The sequence below is a fragment of a genome, unplaced genomic scaffold (genome assembly GCF_019419815.1).
Source record: "Pyrus x bretschneideri cultivar Hongxiangsu unplaced genomic scaffold, Pyrus_bretschneideri_v1 Contig6, whole genome shotgun sequence".
Lineage (NCBI taxonomy): Eukaryota > Viridiplantae > Streptophyta > Magnoliopsida > Rosales > Rosaceae > Pyrus > Pyrus x bretschneideri.
Window position 1 is genome coordinate 7556818 of NW_025999798.1, and position 20265 is coordinate 7577082.

Consider the following 20265-nt stretch of genomic DNA (forward strand, 5'->3'; position numbering starts at 1 on the left):
AAGATTTATGTCCTCGTAATCCTAAGGGTATTTCCGTAAAAAGAAAATAAGCATTTTATTTTAGGAAAGGGATCCTCTCCAGATCCCTTCTTCCTAATCCACCAAATTAGGGAATCTATGCCATTGAAATTTGATCAAACGGCTGCAAACAGGGATCCACTTTAAAAGTTATAATAACTTCAGTCGTTGGATTAATTTTCAATGACAAATATTCCCTGATTTGGCGGATTAGGAGGAAGGGATCCGAAGATCCCTTTCCTTTATTTTAGATACTAATAGAAAAAAAATCTAAATAAGAATAAAAAAATGTGTTCCTTAGTATTACGGTCTAATGATATTCCTCTTTATTTATGAGAGGTGTTAAGTTCGATTCTCGCCAAAGATAAATTTAAACCACATTATTAATATGATTAACTCATTGTGAGATGTTTAAGTTCGATTCACTTCTCCTTGTTCGAAGAAGAAGAAGCAGAAAAAAGAAAACTGAAGCCACATTGCGCTTGCGCGACACAAAAAATGCCAGATAAAACTGAATCCTACAGCGTGAGGAAAGAGAATGAAAACGCACGATGTGATCGTTCCATATAGAAAAAAAAATGATCGTGCTGCTTCACTGGGACCTTGCATATAACTGTATTGTTCTTCCTCCTTATGTAGTAATTCTGAAAAAAAAACTTCAACTGGAGGAGAACGGCAAGAAAATGTTGTTGACCGCATTATCAATTTGAATAACGGGTACTTCTCCCTTCACTTTAACTTTGTCGTTAATTTCTATTTTGAGTTGAATGAGTTGCATTTCAAAATGACTGAATTTCTGTATTATTACAGTTGCCGAGTTGCAAACTAAGTATATGACAGAATGCCATATATGGATTGGATCACCTATATGCAAATTGCAATATGACATGACCTCAAGTTGTAATTTACAGCATATATCCCTCCTATGCCCTTTCTCTTTCACTGACGCCCACACTCTCTTGGAGCTTTGAAAGCCGGTAATCTCCTCTGCACTTCTCATTTCTTTGATTTCTAAGGCCACAACAATTTTTTTGGGGGAGCAGGTAAATTATTTCTTCGAATTTTTTTCCTCTTCAATAATTATGATATTTTGTTGGATTAAATTGGACTCATATTTTTAGTGTTACTTCAAATTGGACTCAACATTTTTAAACATTTCATACAAGTACTCAACCTATTGAAAATATCAAATCTGTTACCCCAGTTAATTTTTCAAATATAGATTATATTCAAAATCCACTAACTGGGTATATCATGGTCAACATTAATAGTAGTTGCCTCTAATTCTAAATTTCAAGCATAGTTTATACGATATGGAACCTAACGATCAAACAAGCATTGAATTGAATCGAAAATAGACACAAATTGAAATTACATCAGAGGGTAATCTCCTAACAAAGAAGAGGGTTAAGAATTCAGATAGGGTTTCAAGGAGCTTGTTTCTGCTTATGTGATTTCCTCATTTGCTGATTCTCGATTCGTAAAGCTTCCAGTTCTTCTTTTGTGGGTGATGAAGATGTTTGTGGCAACATCATGATAACCCATAGCGTTTCAGCGACTTCCATGAGCTTCTTCTCGATGTTGACGGCTTGAGTTGTAGGTTGGAGTTGTTGGTTTTGTGTTGGATTTGAAAGTGATGGCCTGATGGGGGTGGTGGTAATCGTTAGCTGGTGGAGGCTGTACGTTCATGACCTTCTATTGATTTTGGAGACAAAGTAACCTAGTTAATTTAATAGATGTTTTAACTAGAGTTTAATGGATGTTACATTTTCAATAAATTGAGTACTAGTTTGAAATGTTTAAAAATATTGAGGCTAATTTGAAATAACACTAAAAGGTTGTGGAGGTTTCGATATTTAATCCTATTTTGTTTTCCCCCCAGTTATTTGATTGTTTTTTCATCTTTGATTTTCTTTATTAGGCATTGACGAAGTAGATGGTATTGCATTATAGTGTTCTGAAATTGATAACATGTGCTGAAATTATCCCGATACCATGTTCAATCTGACATGCGATGAAATTGATACCATGTGCTGCAATAACTATTGACGACTAGGAATATTTTGTACTTTGCAATCTGACATGACCTCATGGTTCTTCAAATGTACCAGGACAAGCATTGTAGGGTTGTTACTACTATGGACTGCGATCCAGGAAACAATTGTCAAATCAAACTTACATTCTTCTTTTTACATGAGGCATTCTTTCTGTTTATTCATTCTTCTCTCAATGAGTAACTTATGGTTTTAAATCCAAATGGTGGAATGGAGAGTGATAAAATGGATTTGTTGTGGATTCCTTGGGGGTTGCAAACCGAAGTTCAGGTATTTAAAATGATCATACTGCTCCAGACCTACAATACATGCCCAGTTTTGAAGATTGAAACGATGACGGCCGAATCTTTTGGCTCACACACTTATCTGAATATCGAAATCTCAACTGGGTAAGTAATTCATTCGATTCAATTTTCTTTGTATTTCTTCATTCATCCCTATACTCTATACTCTGTTAAAGTTAGTTTAATGAAATTTTAGGAGCTTGCTGTGAGAATCTGATGACAAGTTATTGTCTGGATTACCTAAATAAATCATCCTTAACTGTTAACTGACCAATAATCTTAAGATTTCGTGCTGTTCTACTATCTAGGGCCCATCTCAAATTTTTCTATTTCGTATCGTCTTGGTTACGAACTAACTCCTGTCTGGAAAAAAAAATGAGGTGGGGTGAGAATGTTAATAGAGAATTAGACGGAAATGTTAATTTTGGGCTTAAATTCTAACAAATATCATTACGAGGGTTTAAATTCTAATTTTTTTCACGACGAGTTATCTTCCGATTATCCTATCACCACAGGACTGTTAATCTAATTTAGCTTTTAAATTTAGTGAGCATTATTTTTAAAACGGTTTTCTTTGTTTAGATTATCATAGAAAATCTCGCTGCAAAAAAAGATGGTTTTCGAGTTGGGTGGTTGAGAATATAGACTGATCATTTTATTGCAGATTTTGAACCATTAGTGTCAAGGTGAAAAAATGACCAAGAAGAGGTGTTGGCATTCAATTTTAAAATTTTCGTCAACCTGACAGCATTAGATAATTCCCATTACTTAAAAATATTGTGATGTTTTTGACTGAAAGCTTGCAAGTATCTCTAAAATTGATTTAGTTGGTTTCTCCTGACCACAATGCAGGACTTCTCATGACCTTAAGTTCTCATCAAACCAACTTTTGATTTAATAGCAGGTGAGATCTTAGATAGGATAAATGTCAAAGCAACATAGAAGGAGATGAAAAATTAGTTCAAAAGTCGTTTGTATTTCTTTGAACTACTAAGACATGAGCCTTATTATGTAAATGTGCTACTGTCGTTGCACCGAAACACAATAGTCAGTTTAGTAAATTTCATTTTTTATATTTATAAAAACATGTATCAAATCACAATACGTTCCACATAGATGAATGCAGTAAATCTCTATAACTCGCATGTAGAGTCATGTGATTAAAAAAAAGTCTTTTAGATGTGTGTGAGTGCGTGCAGAAATGCTAGTATGGTCTAAAAAGATAGCCTATTTAACTAGCATTTTCCTTATTCAGCTCATATTGTAACTATTTCCTACTTGGACTGTTTTATAGATGCTTATTATGTGTGAGATATTATTATTTATAAATCGTATATAAAGTTAGATAATATTGGAGTGCTGCTAGATTCACCTCAATGTCTTATTTTCTCACTCACATACTCTCACCCACCACAAAAAGTTAAAAAACTGAAATGTGTTGTAGCCTATTTTATCTGACAAGGAGAAGGGGCCGACAGCAAGGGTAGAGAGAGAAGAGAGATGCATTTCTAGAATTGTAGGGGAATTGTGTATTGAGGATATGTTATCCCCCCTACGTAGTGCCTTTATTTATAGTAGTAAAAGGAGAGAAGAAATCCTTCATCCCCAAGGAATACAAGTCCATTTAGGAAAGAATAACTAGAATCAAATCTAATCTAGGATTTACACAATCACACTTAAACTAGGAAAGTTCACAACACTCCCCCTTGAGTGTGTAAATACTCAAGGTAGATCCAGCATCATGCAAAAGTTGAGGAAGTCGACTCGTTGACACTGATTCTAAGGAACAATGCTCATACTCATTAAGGTAGGAACTTGCATAAAGTAGTAAGTCTCACTAAAAAACTCTAAGGCTATGGCAAAAACCCGAGTAGGGACAAAATCCATAGTCTAAAGAAAAATGAGTGGGAAATGCAAAAGTCAAATGAAACATCTATGAGACGTCATTAGGGATATGATCAACTCAAGGTGGTTGTCTCGTTAAAACCTAATTAGGTAGCAAAAATCCAGTGGGAAAAATGCTCTTAATCGTATAGGGAAAAAAGAGTACATTAAGATCAAACAAGTATCCTCAAGATACTCCCCCTGAGTTTGACACAATTCAAAAGAGAAATAGCAATGTTACAACCCATAAAGTTTACGCATACCAATTCCTTGAACAAGCTTCTGAAACGTCGTCTTCGGTAATGATTTGGTGAAAAGGTCGACCATATTGTCCTGTGAAAGGATTTGCATGACTTCAATCTTCTAATACTCTTGTTGTTGATGTGAAAAAAAGAAATTCGGCTCAATGTGTTTGGTATTGTCTTCTTTGATATAACCCTTCTTGAGCTGTTCGATGCATGTCGGTCTTCAAAGATTGTCGTAGGGACATCTACGACAGGGTAGAGATCGAATATGGCCCACAACTGCTCTCAACCAAAAGCATTCCCGAGTTGCTTCATGTAAGGCGATAATTTCAGCATGGTTAGATGAAGTGGCAACTAAGGTCTGTTTAGTTGACCTCTAAGAGATTTCGGTGCCTCTAACTGTAAAGACATAACCCGTTTGAGAACGCGCCTTGTGCGGATCAGATAAGTATCATGCGTCGGCATAACCAACAAGGCAAGAATCGACTCGAGAAGCAAAATGTGCAGCATCACTCGAGGATCTGTAGGGATAGAACAAGCTCAAATCCATAGTACCCTTAAGGTACCAGAATATGTCTTTCATACCAGTCCAGTGTCTGCGTGTTGGTGCATTACTGTATCTTGCCAAAAGATTAACGAAGGAAATGTCGAGTCTAGTGTATTGAGCTAAGTAGAATAAAGTGCCTATCGCACTTAGATAAAGAACTTTAGGCTCTAAAATCTCTTCATCATCCTCCTTCGGACGGAAGAAATCTTGTTTTGCATCTAGCGATCGAACGACCACAAGAGTACTCGAAGGCTTTGTTTTATCCTTGTTAAAGTAGCGCAACACCTTTTGGGTGTAGTTTGTTTGATGTACTGGGATTACAATCGAACAATGTTTTATCTCGATACCGAGAAGTATCGAGTCTTATCTAGATCTTTCATCTTAAATTCCGACTTCAGGTGCGTGGCAGTTCTCGCAAGCTCTTTAGGAGTTTCGATATGGTTCATGTTATCGACATATACTGATTTGATCGGATAATCAAGGTAGTGAGCCCTGAGCTTGATAATCTAAGCCAACAGTTTGGAGATTGCAGCGTTCCTTGTGGACAACAAGCACAGGTGTGACCAACGTGTGGAAACGTCAACCAAAACCATAAAATATCTAAATGGTCCACATAGAGGGTGAATCAGTCCACAAATGTCCCTCTAAATCCATTGTAGAAAAATGGGAGGATTCGAACGAATCTTGTCATAAGAAGGTTTAGTAATAAGTTTTCCCATATAACATGTTTGACATGCAATTCCTTGAATCGAACCTAAACTTCGGATTAGTGGATGCCCGTGTGATGATCTGAGGATATGGCGCATTGTTATTCATCCAGGATGTCCTAAACGATCATACAAAATTGTAATTTGGTGCACGATCCCAGAGGTAGGGCCAGCCACATAGTGGCATTATATAGGGCGTATAGTCGTAGTATACAGACCACTTGGGATACGCTTCATCTTCTCTAGAATACGCTTCTAGCCATATTCGTAGGAAGTTATGCACAGAAATTCAGCTCTGTTTTCTATGAGGGGTTCAGCGTGGCAACTATTATCTCTAATATCCTTAAAACTTAACAAAATTCTTCCGGAATATGGAGAATAAAAAGCCTCATCAATGGTCAAGATTGAACCATTGGACAACATTATACGTGCCTTACCGTATCCTTCAATTAGGTTAGATGAGCTTGAGAGGGTTGTCAAAGGTGCATTCTTAGGTACGAAGTTAGTGAAATAGATGTGTTCACGCAAAATAATGTGTGTGGTTGCACTATCGGCTAGACAACTAACTTACCAACTAGTCATTCCAATAATGAAAAATTAATTTAAATCAATCACATGCATAAAAATTCTAAAAAACAAATATCCATTCAAAATAATTTTTAAGTATTCAAAGATGGAAATTAATTAAAACTTAATATCCAAAAAACAAATCACCAACAAATAATCCAAACATAAAGGAAAATTGTTCAAAATTTAACCAAAAAACAAGAGAGGGTTCAGCCATTACTGTGGAATTTGGCCCATGGTCTTATTTAACTAAAAAATAAGTCTATGTCTAAGATTTTGATCTTCTATAGGTGTGATAGCCTCTTGAAAGTCAGAAACCTCCATCTTTATACTTTCCAGATCGTCCACTTGTACAAAGTTTAATTCAAACTTCCTACGACGAGAATGATATTCAGCTACAACCTTCTGGGGAGCTCGGCAAACACGGGACCAATGGTCATTTGAACCACAACGATATCACATATCTGCATCCATGGTTTCATGTGTTTTGCCCTTATTCTTGAAGTTTAGGGCCTTAGGAGAGAGGTTTGGACGCTTCTGAGCTTTGTTTCCTACCTTGGATGGGCCTTGACTCTGTTAATCTTGGTGGGATGGCTTCTGGCCGCCCCTACCATGCCTCTTTTGGTGTTTTGGGCGTTGGCTTGTGCTATAGTGTGCTTTAGAGCAATTCTACCCCTAAAGACTTTGTGCCAGCACCCAGCGCATTTATCCACTCAAGTGAATAGTAATATACCCCAGTGAACAATAATAGGCCAAAGCATCTCCACCCCTACAAAATGCGCTAGCACTCGGCCCATTTAAAATTTTTAAAATTTTTTTATAAAAGAATAAATAAATAAAATAGTTTTAATTTTGAATAAGATTTTTAACCAATCTTGTAACGCCACATGTCATTATCTGAACGTACTATGTTGTGAATAGATTTCCACTAAGATTTGCAACCAATCTCGATACGCCACGTGGCCAACGGTTATAATTCTGACCGTTGGGCCTTTTTATTTTTATTTTTGGGAAAAAAATGTGGACTGCTAATCTGTGATCGGACAGTCTATTTTAAAAGTAAAATTTAAATTTTTTTTACCGTTGGAAATCCAACGGTCTAGAAAAACTAGCCGTTGGAAATCCAACGACACTGAGAAGGCCATGTCGCCTACTTCCGGGTGAAGAACAAGTGGGCTGACAGCAGGTCCCGTCGCCTGCACCCATGTCCCCTACTCCCGCCTACTCGCGAGTGAACTACACGTGCCAGCCAAATAAGCCGGTCTCTGGGTTTGTCAAAAATAGGCTGATCTGTTGCTTGGCTTGGGCTAGGTGCCAGGCAAGTTTATGGGCTAGAGTGAATGCACTAACCCCCCAGCTTGGTTTTTTGACTGGGTGCTGGCACATTTGCACCCCAGTGGAAGTGCTCTTAGGCACATCAGTCGCCCTAGTAGGTTGAGCTTGATGATTCTTCATCAACAGCTGGTTTTGCTTTTCAGCGAGAAGTAAAACAGAGATCAAATCCGAGAACTTAGTGAACTTCTGAGCTCTATATTGTTGCGGCATGACAATATTAGTAGCAAATAATGTCGACTAGGTCTTCTCCAGGAGATCCTCTTTGGTCAAAGTTTCATTACAAAATTTAAGAAGTGATCGGATTCGACATACTTTAGCATATTATTCATTCACAGACTTAAAGTCTTGGAAGGGCAAATGATGCCAGTTATGTCTTGTATCAGGCAAAAAGATGTTCTTTTGGTGATCAAAACGATCAGCCAAAGCGACCCAGAGTGCTCGTGGATCCTCATCAGCAAGATATTCAATTTACAAGGGGTCGTGGATATGTTTTCGAATGAATATCATAGCAGTGGCTTTCTTAGCTTTGCCAACAGGGTTGTCCGTCTCATCTTCAATGGCGGGACACAAATTCTTTGCAGTGAGGTGGAGTTTCACATCTTGGACCCACTTGAGGTAGTTCCCTCCAAAGACCTCCAAAGCGGTGAAGTCGAGCTTGTTCAAATTCGACATGTTCCTTTCACAAAATAAAGGACAAGATGTGATTAGTGCAATGGAGAAAAAGAAATCAATCCATTCACATGGGAGTAGAACATTCATGTTCTAATAGACATGTATTGGTTAATATTCGCATGAAAAAAACTTCAGGCTTTCATGGGCAAGAAGAAGGGGGCAGGCGGCAAGGGTTGAGAAAAAGGATAGATGTGTTTGTAGAATCGTAGGGGAATTGTGTATTGAGGATATGTTATCCCCCCTACGTAGTGCCTTTATTTTATAGTAGTAAAAGAAGAGAAGAAATGTTTCATCTCCAAGGAATACAAGTCCATATAGGAAAGAATAACTAGAATCAAATCTAATCTAGGATTGACACAATCACACTTAAACTAGGAAAGTTCACAACAAAATGTTATTTTTTTCACCCACTATTATTTCTAAAGTAACCTCTAATAAGCTTAGCCGGACCTTCACTCACCGACAAGGCCTCCCTTCTCGATGTTTATTCCAAGGTTCTAAAAAAACGTTAGGCACTAGTCGGGCGGTGAGCTAGCCCCTAGCGCCTAGTGCCTAGGCACCTAGGAGCCAGGCACCTACGCACCTAGGCAGCCTAGGCGGATCTAGGTAAACTTCTTGTATATCTTGTAAATAAGTGCATATTGACACATAAAAAATTATACTTGTATGAAATTCCTGGATAAGATAATAAAAGAATGATAAAATATAAAAAGAATATCCAACAAGTTCAAAATTTAAAAACATTTTAAGCATATATACCATATAACTTAAGACATTTTGAATGATTAGTAAGTTTAAATAAATTAAATTTAGAGAGATAAAATATAATTCAAGACGTTTTATAGTATTAATTTAAACTAAAATATAACACTTAAATTTAGGAATGAGAGGATTAAGTGGTGGAGGAGAAAACATATTAGAATTGATAAAGTGGACTGTACAACAAAGCAACCCACGTGATTTTTAGTTTTTTAATAAAAATGGCGAGGCTCAAAAGCCTCCCACGTGGCTGAGGAGAGTGTTTTCAAACCAATAGCAAAAACACTCCATTTTACTAAATGGTTAGTCATCTTCTTCAGTTCTTCTCCACCTTCTGGTTTGCAGAAGGCCATGGTAGAGCAGTCGTTGCCGCTGTTTTCTCCTCCACCATAGACCTATATTTGGGTAGTTCGCGGAGGTCTCACAGCCACTAGTCCGGGCTTCTGGGTGGTCCCGGGACCACCCAGGTCCCTTAATAGATCCGTCCCTACGTCTGCACAAACCTTGCTGATTTAAGAAACGATTTTAAGTTAATCGCGGCGGAGCACCGCCGCCTGGCGGTCGCCTCAACCATTTTTTAGAACACTAGTTTATTCTGGTTCGATTTTCAGAATCTGATCCTTTCCCAATTTGCAACTCTCCTTCCTTCCCTCTATTCAGACCCTACGCAACCCCATTTCCTCCCCCCTTTCAATATTTTCTTCATTTACCATTGCTTGTTTGCTTATTAACAAGCTGGAATTTATTTTAAAAGTAGTTTGTTTTTTTATTTGAACTCATATAACCTAACTTTACACCCACTTTACATTCTACACTCATTTTATTTTTAATTAAACTATTAATATCTCTTTAACCCTAATTTACTACCTAAACTAAACTACACTCACAAACCCAATTTAAGATGCAACTTAGCTTTACACCCATTTCAAAAAAAACTTAAAATCAAAGCATATGTTCTCTCCTCTGACATTCTTTCCCACGTCCATGGTCTTTCCTTTTAATTCTTCATCATTTAATAGAAATCGAAATTGAAATTAATAAAAGTTGGTGAGAATTGATTTATGTTTAGGTTTTCAGGAGAACGGCATACAACCATCCTTTATGTGATTACCATGTTGGAAAAGCTTGATCTTTTGAGGCTAAGTTTCATAAAGGAGTGCGTGATCGCTGTATGAGTTGGAAAAACTTGATAACACCCTTTTTGCCACTTTCTGATGCTTTTATGAGCAATTTGAGGCGCAAGAAATTCAAGGTTATAAAACTGGAAGATTGAGCAGCCCAACTTGACCATCTCTCGAACTTTGAAACAAAAAACTACCAAAAAAATTGCATAAATTGATCCATACTGAGGCCCTTATTTCTTTTTTTTTTTTTTTTTTTTTTTTTTGCTTGGGTTCTTAGGTGTCAATTTACAAGAGGGTAAAATTGGTATCAAATATTTTATAAAAAAAGTGGTTGGGCACATAAGAGAGTGAGACGGATTTATTAGCACTCTAATTTATATAAGATTAAGTACATAAAACTTCCCCAACGTCATAAAAAAATAATAATAAAAAAAATCACCTGCCTTTTAGTATCATTCTAAATTAATTCTACTATTTTCAAACATTCCAAATAAGTATCCAATCTTTTTGAAAAGTCAAATTCTTAACCGCTATTTAAATTTTCCATCTTAGGCAAATTTAAAGAAAAAAATAGAATGAAAGAAAAAACCCATTGAACCCTAGCCAGCCGCAACTTCTTCTCACCACTAAGGCACTAACGCCCTCCATCCACCCACAGTCACCACCACCCACATCACTTCTAAACCCAACGCACCACTATCGACTCCATCCTATAACTCAAGCTTCCAACATGGAGAAGAATGTCCTAAACATGGTATGAACTGCCATGAAATGCATCCACCATCATCCTCACTGCAACCATAATGAAGATGAGCATGAGGGAACCAAGTGCTTAATGTCGGATAAAGAATTGGAGGCTCTACTAGCTGAAAATTGGCAGATGAGGAACTCGCTCGAGCAGAATATCAAGCTCCTCGAAAACCTATCTGAATTATGAACGACTTTCTTTATTAGGCGACTACCTTCTTGAATTAATTTGGGATTAACTTTTGCTCCAATTCAATACCTTTTTATGGCTTCTTCATTATATAATTTATGTTTAGATTTTAGTTTGGAGGCAACTGATATTCTAATCATTCTTGGTCACTACCCATTTGATGGGTTCTGACCGTGGCAGGTTCAGCTTGAAGGTGGAGGTGACATGATTTTTCTTTATTTTGTATTTCATATTATTTGTTATTTTAATCTTCATTTTATGACGTTATTTTATTTTTAATTTTGTTGTCCAAATAAGCTTATTAGTGGGGACTATTGTTACCGCACATACAATTTTAACGAAAAATATTAACTGGAACTTTACAGATGTGACTTTTAATATGTTGATTACTTATTTGAAATATTTAATTAAAAATATTAAAACTAAATTGAAATGACATTAAAAGAACAAGAGTTTTATGTACTTATATTTTTCTTTTTATCGGGTGTCTTTGTTATGACAGACCGAGAAAAAAACATGTTTGGATGATTATGTATGTTAAACATAGACGCATTTTGAGGACAATTAGCGTGTTGGATGTATCAAGACAAATTTTGCGTTTGGATGTACCAAGACAAATTTTGCGTATTGGATGTATCAAGACAAATTTTGCGTATTGGATGTATCAAGACAAATTTTGATACCAATTGCAAGTTGGACGAATATGATTTGAAATGAGGACAATTGGCGTGTTGGACGTATTATTACTTGTTACCATTATTATCGATTGACCTTTTAAAATGATGAAATGAATATGATTTGAAAAATTAATTCTTACTTGAATTCCAAGTTTCTATATTTAACTTTATCATATTTTGCTTCACCTTACACAGTAGGTCGGAAAAAGTGAGTATGATTATATATCAATATATTTAACTTATATAAGAATCACATTTCTATAGTAAACTGGAAAATTTGAATGAAATACTAATTTATTGAATTTATGAGTTCCATGTATTGGACACATGACTTCAATATATAAAACTCATGAGTATGGTACAAATATACATGGAGTATACTCCAGGAACCATAAATTTTTTGTTGCTAGCATAGATTCATAGGTCTTATAAGTTGCTAGTCATTTCCATCCTCTATAAATGTTTGTTAAGCTAATTGTGCAGTACAGAAGTAGATATTTCGGGTCACTATGGGCAATAAAAAGGCAGCGCAGCGCATCAAGGCAACAGGCAAAGTTTTGAAGCATAGAAAAATCAAAGGTATCAATAGCCAATGTTGACTGCCAGTTGCCATTGCTGAAACCAAACCCAGTAAGTCCGAAAAAGGGAGAACAAAAAAATTCCCTCAGCTACATAGATTTCCTGCATTACCAACAAAAGAACAATTTTAAGATAAATAAAATAAAATAAAATAAAAGATGTGATCGTAATTCTTTAGATTGAAAATAATATTATGAGGAGCAGTTGCCGGTCTAGTATGCTGAAACAGCTTCTTACACTCGAAATTAGAAAGACCCTTATCAACTAGTGACTAAACTATGGAAAATATACCTAGTTTGGTATATACGTTATATTGTCATACTATAAATTTGTATTAGTAATTATCACGTTATTTTTTGTATAAATGTGATACAAACTACATTATTAGTCAAGTACTGAAAATTGTACGGTACTTTTTTTCTTTCTAAATAAATAAAAAAAGAGTATCGGTGCAAGTGATGAATTGTTCTATAATAAGGTATTCATCTTCAATCTACTATGTTTCGAATTCAAACATCCTCATCTCTAGTGTAAATTAAAGTAGTAATATTATTTTAGTATAAAAAGAAAAGATAACATTACTCTTTTTATAATAAATTATTAGTGGCTTCATGAAATTATTATGCATTGTAATTTATATTTGTCAGCCATTTACCTTCACATTTAATGGTGTTACAACATGACGTTACAATTCAACTTTAAATTACAAAAAATGTAAATCATACTATATTCGTCAAAGTTTATAGTTCAATGTTACGTAATAATACCAATAAGGTTATGCCTAACAACGTAGAATGATAATGTTATTATTGCAACTAGATTAGTGCTACTTTGCCGACACCTTTTTATACTGTTAAGGTATACTACTTACATTATAAGATCATCGACAGTATTGAAATGCAATCAAAGAGTTTTTTTTTCTGCAAAATAATATACTTACACTAAAGGGACGGGGTAAAATAATTGGGTAAAACGAAGTTCATGGCCCAACACTTGCAAATGGTGAGGGCTTTTCGTTATGGGATTTGCATAAAATTGGGAATATCCCGGGCAATGAGGATATCCGAGTTTAAGACAAACTACGTTAATCTTTATGTCGATGTGGTGGGACATGTGAAAAATACAGCTTTTTCTTATTTTCCAAAAGTCTTATGAAGAAAAAAGATCATGAAAACATGGAACTTGATTTAGATCGGTAAGGATGATAGCATATATGTATTTTGATTCAGTAACAGAGGCGAACATGCATGCAATTACTTTTATTGCACTGTAGAATTGCATATACTTTCTAACAAATAAATGTATACCGGTATACGCCCACACATAAAGTGCATGTGAAACGTTTTATTTTTATTTTTAAAATTGAATGAGTGAAGAAGAGAGTGAGAAAGAACGTGTGGTGAGGAAAGAAGGAGAGAAGGTTTTTTTTTTTTTTTTTAAAGTTTGAAATGTTAAAGTCACATGTTGTACACAAAAAACAGTAAAATTTTATTTTGTGAAATGATATTACTCCCCTTAATTTTTGTTGTTGTGATAAAAAGATAAATAGTCTTTTTCACCATTTTTAATTGACAAAGACAATTATATTAATATGTAATTTAGATAACTAACTATTTGACTCTTACCAATTTTTTTTAGCCAATTTGAAAAATAAACACTCGAATAATGAACTGACCTAGGCGATGTTGATTGGAAGATGATTATCTCCGGATCTACTTTGTGTGAATCCTAGATATTTTCATATTCTAACCGTTTATTGTATATCATATGGTTAATTTTTATCAATTACTATTTGTATTTAATTTTAAATAAAAAAAGTGAAATAATTTCTGAACGTACGATACCTAATAAATAACTAAGATATGAGAATTCTTAAAATCCTTACAATTTGAATTCGGATGAGATCCAATTCCATGTTAATTATCTCCTCAAATTCCCCTCAAGTTTTCAAGCTGTCTAAAAAAAGGAGGAGGATTCTCTTCTCTCATAATCTTACTCCCCTTCTCTCCCATACTATTTAAACGATCACGGTTAAATTACGTTAATATTCTATATTGATATTTTTTTTATAAAGATAATGAGATAAAAAATAATATGTAAGAGAAGAAGAGAAAAAAGAATCATACTTCCTAAAAAAAAGGGTCAAGTCTGTAAAATTTGACTAGTTTTCGAATGTCCCATCAAGACTGCCGACCGGATTATATTCGTGCCTAACCTGCAATAATTGTTTACAGGGGCTTTATCTATAAAAAATGGTATTCTTATCAAATATTAATATTTTTTTTAATAAAGATGGGACGTTAGTGGTCCGTATTTTTATATCATTACTCGATCTATAATGTTAAGTCAGTTCAAACTTATTGTGCCAATAAAACTAGAGAGTTTCAACGTAAGATTCGTTTTTAATGAAAAATTATATTTTTATATTTTTTTTATAATATTCATTATATTTTTATTTCTTATTTTTTATTAAAATTAAATTTTTTTTTAAACTTTTTGTTAATTTTCCTATAAAATTATTTAATCAACTATGATTAGTTGATAGAGCAACAAAAAAATTACTAATTGGTTGTACGAAATACAAAAATTAGTAATGGGTTGTACAAATCTATTGAATTCGTGATTATATAAAGGTCATAAAAATAGTTTAATAAAACAAAAATAATAATTGATTATTGGTAAGGAATCAACCATATTCGATATATTTATTCTTTAGAGATTAATTGATTCCAGCAGATCCTTAGGGAACTCATTACATAAGCAATACTTTGGGGATTTTATTATTGAAAGAAGCAAAAACGTTATCGTGCATGTTTTAAGCACGTTGAATCCTGTTTGTATGACGACCTTCCTCCAGCTTTCGGCAGAATTATTGCCCAAATTTTTTTATTTATTTATTTTCTTCTGGTAAGGTAAAGTTAATTGGTCACATGCATGGGATAAAAATTTGAATCTACATGGTCAGCTGTAATTGTGAGACACGTTGTTGCTATCCATATGTGGTATTTGGTAATGCAAACTACTCCATTAATCCAATCAATTGCTTCATGCATGAATGAAGCGATTGAATTTTGGTTTCTCTGCATTATTATATCAATCTCATTTTTCTCTAAATTAGCCTATAACTTTGGATTAATCTGTTTTTGATTAACATCGGGGCTGCCAACAAAGAGAAACTATAATAAAATATCACTTGATCTAAAGATCCCTACAACGTTTACCATTAAGAGATGTCGACAAGTGATAAATCACTTGATCGAAATAAATTGGACTAAGTAAACACGATATACTCAAGTTAGATAGTTTATCAGTCACAAAATTTATCTCATGAACTTGGGATTTTTTTTTTTTTTCTCTTTGTACAAATCTATCCCAAGTATAACTAATAAGATGTACCATTAGTTATTCAACATTTGTGACGACTATTTGATTCCAAGTAAGTTAATAAGGAGTTTACTTCTATTCTCAAACGCAAGATAAAAAATTTACCCCATAATAAGAAATTGTTCAGAAAGCAACTGGAAATTGATAGGCAATGTTGACTGCCAGTTGCCATTTTTGAAATAAAAAGAAGTCTTCAGCACCCCTCGCTCATCCTCTCCCAAATTAAACAAGAGAAAAAAAAAAAATTACCCCGATGATAATTAACCAAACCAAACTAAAAACGTTTTAACATTTATAAATTATAATTATTGGTCAATTTTGTCACAACTTGTGAATGTGTGTACTTTTTTATCCTTCGGTTTCTTTTTTCCCATGAACTATGTCTGATGATTTATAAAGCTCCAAACATGTTATTTTGAAAAAGCATCATCTCCATCTTGCATTCCTACTTTTTGCCATCGAATTAAAATGAGATCTGCCAACTGTTGTTAGAATCTGCAAAAGCAGCCTAGAAACTAGGGTATCGTTTGGTACGCAGACGGGATGAGACGGGACAGGACGGGACAGGACGGAACGGAACGGAGTGGGAGCAAATATGCCCTCGGATGGAAACAAGGAGGAAGAAGAAGAAGGAGACAGAGAGGTTATAATTTTGTGTTCCACAGATGTGGAACGAGTTGTTCCAAGGGGTGAGGTGGAACGAAAATTCACCTAAAACTCGTCCCGTGGAACAGCTCGTTCCACCCGTTTTAGGCGCACCAAACGTGGGACGGAACGCCTTGTCCCACTCTGTTCCGTCCCGTCCCACGTACCAAACGGTACCTATATGCACGCACAGCCAGAACTGGGGCCTATCGGGAGTAACTGAAGCTAATAATAAGAGCATCTTCGACCGGTGGCTGGTTAAAAGACTTATTTTAGTCATTGGATTATTCAAAATATTAATATTTTAATAAATAATACAATATCATATTTGTTTTTATCTTCAACATATGGCCAAAAGGACATAGGGCTCGTTCTAATCCTGTTACAAAAAATTGTCTCCAACTGAGGGCCAAACATAATTTATTATTTAAATTTAAAAATTACAACAACTTAAATTCAAATCCAACAACTTAAATTTAAAAACTACAACAGTAACTAGCCCAAAAAACCAAAAAAATTATAACTTAAATTTAATGAATGGTTTAGGTATTCAATTTTTTTTAAAACAATTCTATCAATTATAAGCGACAGAAATATATTTAATTTTTAACATAAATATATTCATGTCAATTATAAGTGAAAGGATTGCTCTATTTTCTGGCCAGTCCTGGGCTGGCATCCCTTTGGCCCTTTCAGATTCCTCGGGGCTCTTCAAATTCCACGAGCCTTCTGACCTAGTCTTAAATTGGAAATGATTTTCGGGTTATTTTCGACACTCTAAACCCTTTGATTGGAAATAACTTAACCATACATCTAGAAGCCTTTAGTTTCTTTGCTCCACTCTCACCGTCTCACAAAAAAGAAAAACCAGTTGTATTTTTTTATTAATCAATTCAAAGGTGCTTTATTTGACCAAGTCAAATTTCTATTAAATATTGTCACTTGGAGTTATCCAACACACCAGTGACACAAATTTTTAATAAACATTTTAAATTCCTTGTAAATTTGGAGACATCGAATGACAATATGCCCCAAACTGTAATCCTATAAATACCACCTCCTAGTACTCATCTCCAACACAATACTCTCAACCTTCAAAAAAACCATCATCCTTCCTTTGCTCATTTTCCAACCTTTTTTCAATCATCATGGGAGTTTACACATTTGAGAACGAGTTCACCTCTGAGATTCCACCATCAAGATTGTTCAAGGCCTTTGTCCTCGATGCTGACAACCTCATCCCCAAAATTGCACCCCAGGCAGTCAAACAAGCTGAGATTCTTGAAGGAAACGGTGGCCCCGGAACCATCAAGAAGATCACTTTTGGTGAAGGTCAGTTAATTAGCACGGTTAATGATTTCGATGGTTTCGTTTAACAAATTTTATCAACACGTATACATGTTGATGTCAGACTATTTCAGTGCTAGTGGATTTGTAGATTGATTACGGTCTGTATCCACAATTTAATAATATTATATGTTTTATTTGTCTCGTAGGCAGCCAGTACGGCTACGTGAAGCACAGGATTGACTCGATTGACGAAGCAAGCTACTCATACGCCTATACTTTGATCGAAGGTGATGCTTTGACAGACACCATCGAGAAAATATCTTACGAGACCAAGTTGGTGGCATCTGGAAGTGGTTCAACCATCAAAAGCATTAGTCATTACCATACTAAAGGAGATATTGAAATTAAAGAAGAGCACGTCAAGGCTGGAAAAGAGAAGGCCCATGGTTTGTTCAAGCTTATTGAGAGCTACCTTAAGGACCACCCCGACGCATACAACTAAATTAATCACATGTATCTATGGTGTTTTGGCTGTTACCGTTACTAGATGGTCAGTCGAAGGTTGTGTGGCTTTTCTTTGTATGTTTTTTTTCTCATCAGTCAAAAGTGATAACCATGGTTTGGGCAGTTTGGGCTTGAAAAATAAGTGTTATGGTTGTGATGATCTTCTTGTATTGATTTCTTTGTTTGGAAAAAAGTTGCAGAGTGAACAGAGTGTATTATCTTCTATAAATATAATTAAATTACTTTTTAATCAGTTGATGTCTCACTTGCAAACATTGTCTGCAGTAATAATTTTTTGAGTTAATATTAGTTTACTACAATAAATTTTCTTGATTTTCAACATTTGATAGATTTTTTTCATCTTATAGTGGTACATAAAATTATAACTTTATATGACACTTAATCTTATAGTGGTACATAAAATTATAACTTTATATGACACTTTCACACATTCGTTAAGGTTACTGTTAAATTTACCGTTAACTGATGATGTGATATTCATTTCGACAATGATTGGACGTCACATAGATATAAAAATAATTAAAAAAAAATTAATTTGCTTTTGTTTTTGGAGTTTTTTTCTTTAATAATTTGGTCAAACCAAAGATTTAATTTTTCTGAATTGATTTGCAGTTTCCGTGCACACAAGGTTATATACAGGAGATTTGCAGCTTCGTGATCGGCTACGAGGTGCTGCTGCTTTCCGATGGGAACGGCGATTTCATGAGGGCGATCGGCAACTTTATGGCGGGCTGCTGTGGGGTTTCGAAAGGTATCTGGGATTGGGGTTTTTTTTGATGTGGAGTCCTTGGAGGGTGAGACTGTGAGGGAGATAGGAGAGAGAATAGATTTGGTAGCGGCTGAGGCTGGAAGTCGGGGCTTGGGTGGAGTCGAAGAGGGAGGGGGAAGGGTGAGTGCAGAGGAGAGAAGGGAGGCGCGTCGGAAGGGGCGAGGGAGAAGACCAAATTTTTTTTTTAAATTTTAATTAATTTTAAATTTTTATTATTATTATTATTATTATTATTATTATTATTATTATTATTTATAATATCTCCGTATCATCCAATCATTATCTACGTGAATACCACGTCATCAGTTAACAGCATATATAACAGCAATCTTAACGGATATATGAAAGTGTTCCAAAATTATAACTTTATGTACCGCTCTGAGATGAAAAAAATTTCATTTACCAAATATTAAAAACTAAAAAAATTTATGATAGTAAACTAAGATTAACCTTAATTTTTTCTTCTATTGTTATTCTTTTTGAGTAACTACTTGGAAACCTTAAAATTCCTTTAGCTCTATTGACATAAAAATTTTGAATTTTACTAATCTAAATAATTACATATTTATTTTTCTCATACCGTAACAAATAATAATGAGACAAGTTCTCAACCATTCATAATTCTCTTTTAAGAGCATCCCAAATGAAATATTCAAATTAATAATAACGGTAATAAAAGACAACATTAATGTTTTCCAACCAATAAGCCAAATCTGATGTGGCATGATATGGATTGACATTTCCCTCCTTTGCTACCAAATTTGACAGTACCTTCAGACTTTTTTTGTCACATCCCCGCCTGGGGCGGATCACTTCTTGGGCCCATCGTAGCATGATATTTTCCGCTTTGGGCTTACCATTCCCTCACGGTTTTGTTTTTGGGAACTCACGAGCAACTTTCCAGTGGGTCACCCATCATGGGATTGCTCAAGCCCCCTTCTCGCTTAACTTCGAAGTTCCTACGGAACCCGAAGCCAGTGAGCTTCCAAAAGGCCTCATGCTAGGTAGGGATGGGAATATACATATAAGGATCAGTCCCCTGGACGATGTGGGATGTCACATTTTGAATTAATTATTAAATGCTTTCTATTAATTTTTTATTGATTTAAACCATTATCTTTTTGTTTCTTTTCATTTCCAATGCAAAAAAAAATATATGAATTATTATTTTATGTTTAAAAATTAACATATCGGTTGGAGATCAAAAATTTAAAAGATGTCAAAATGTCACATAAACCTTCAAATTTAAATTTTAAATTTTAA

General features: G+C 34.9%; 1 protein-coding gene and 1 long non-coding RNA gene across 2 annotated transcripts; both read left to right on the forward strand.

The window, feature by feature from the left end:
* The first annotated feature begins 2134 nt into the window (after positions 1 to 2134).
* On the forward strand, positions 2135 to 3431 carry LOC125471278. The gene is made up of 2 exons (XR_007253554.1): positions 2135 to 2461; positions 3209 to 3431. It is a non-coding gene; the product is annotated as an uncharacterized LOC125471278 (long non-coding RNA).
* Positions 3432 to 17501: 14070 nt separating this feature from the next.
* On the forward strand, positions 17502 to 18465 carry LOC103959359 (major allergen Mal d 1). The gene is made up of 2 exons (XM_009371709.3): positions 17502 to 17750; positions 17915 to 18465. The coding sequence occupies exons 1-2, from the start codon at positions 17567 to 17569 to the stop codon at positions 18208 to 18210; spliced, it is 480 nt and encodes a 159-aa protein (XP_009369984.2). The 5' UTR covers positions 17502 to 17566; the 3' UTR covers positions 18211 to 18465.
* The last annotated feature ends 1800 nt before the right edge of the window (positions 18466 to 20265 follow it).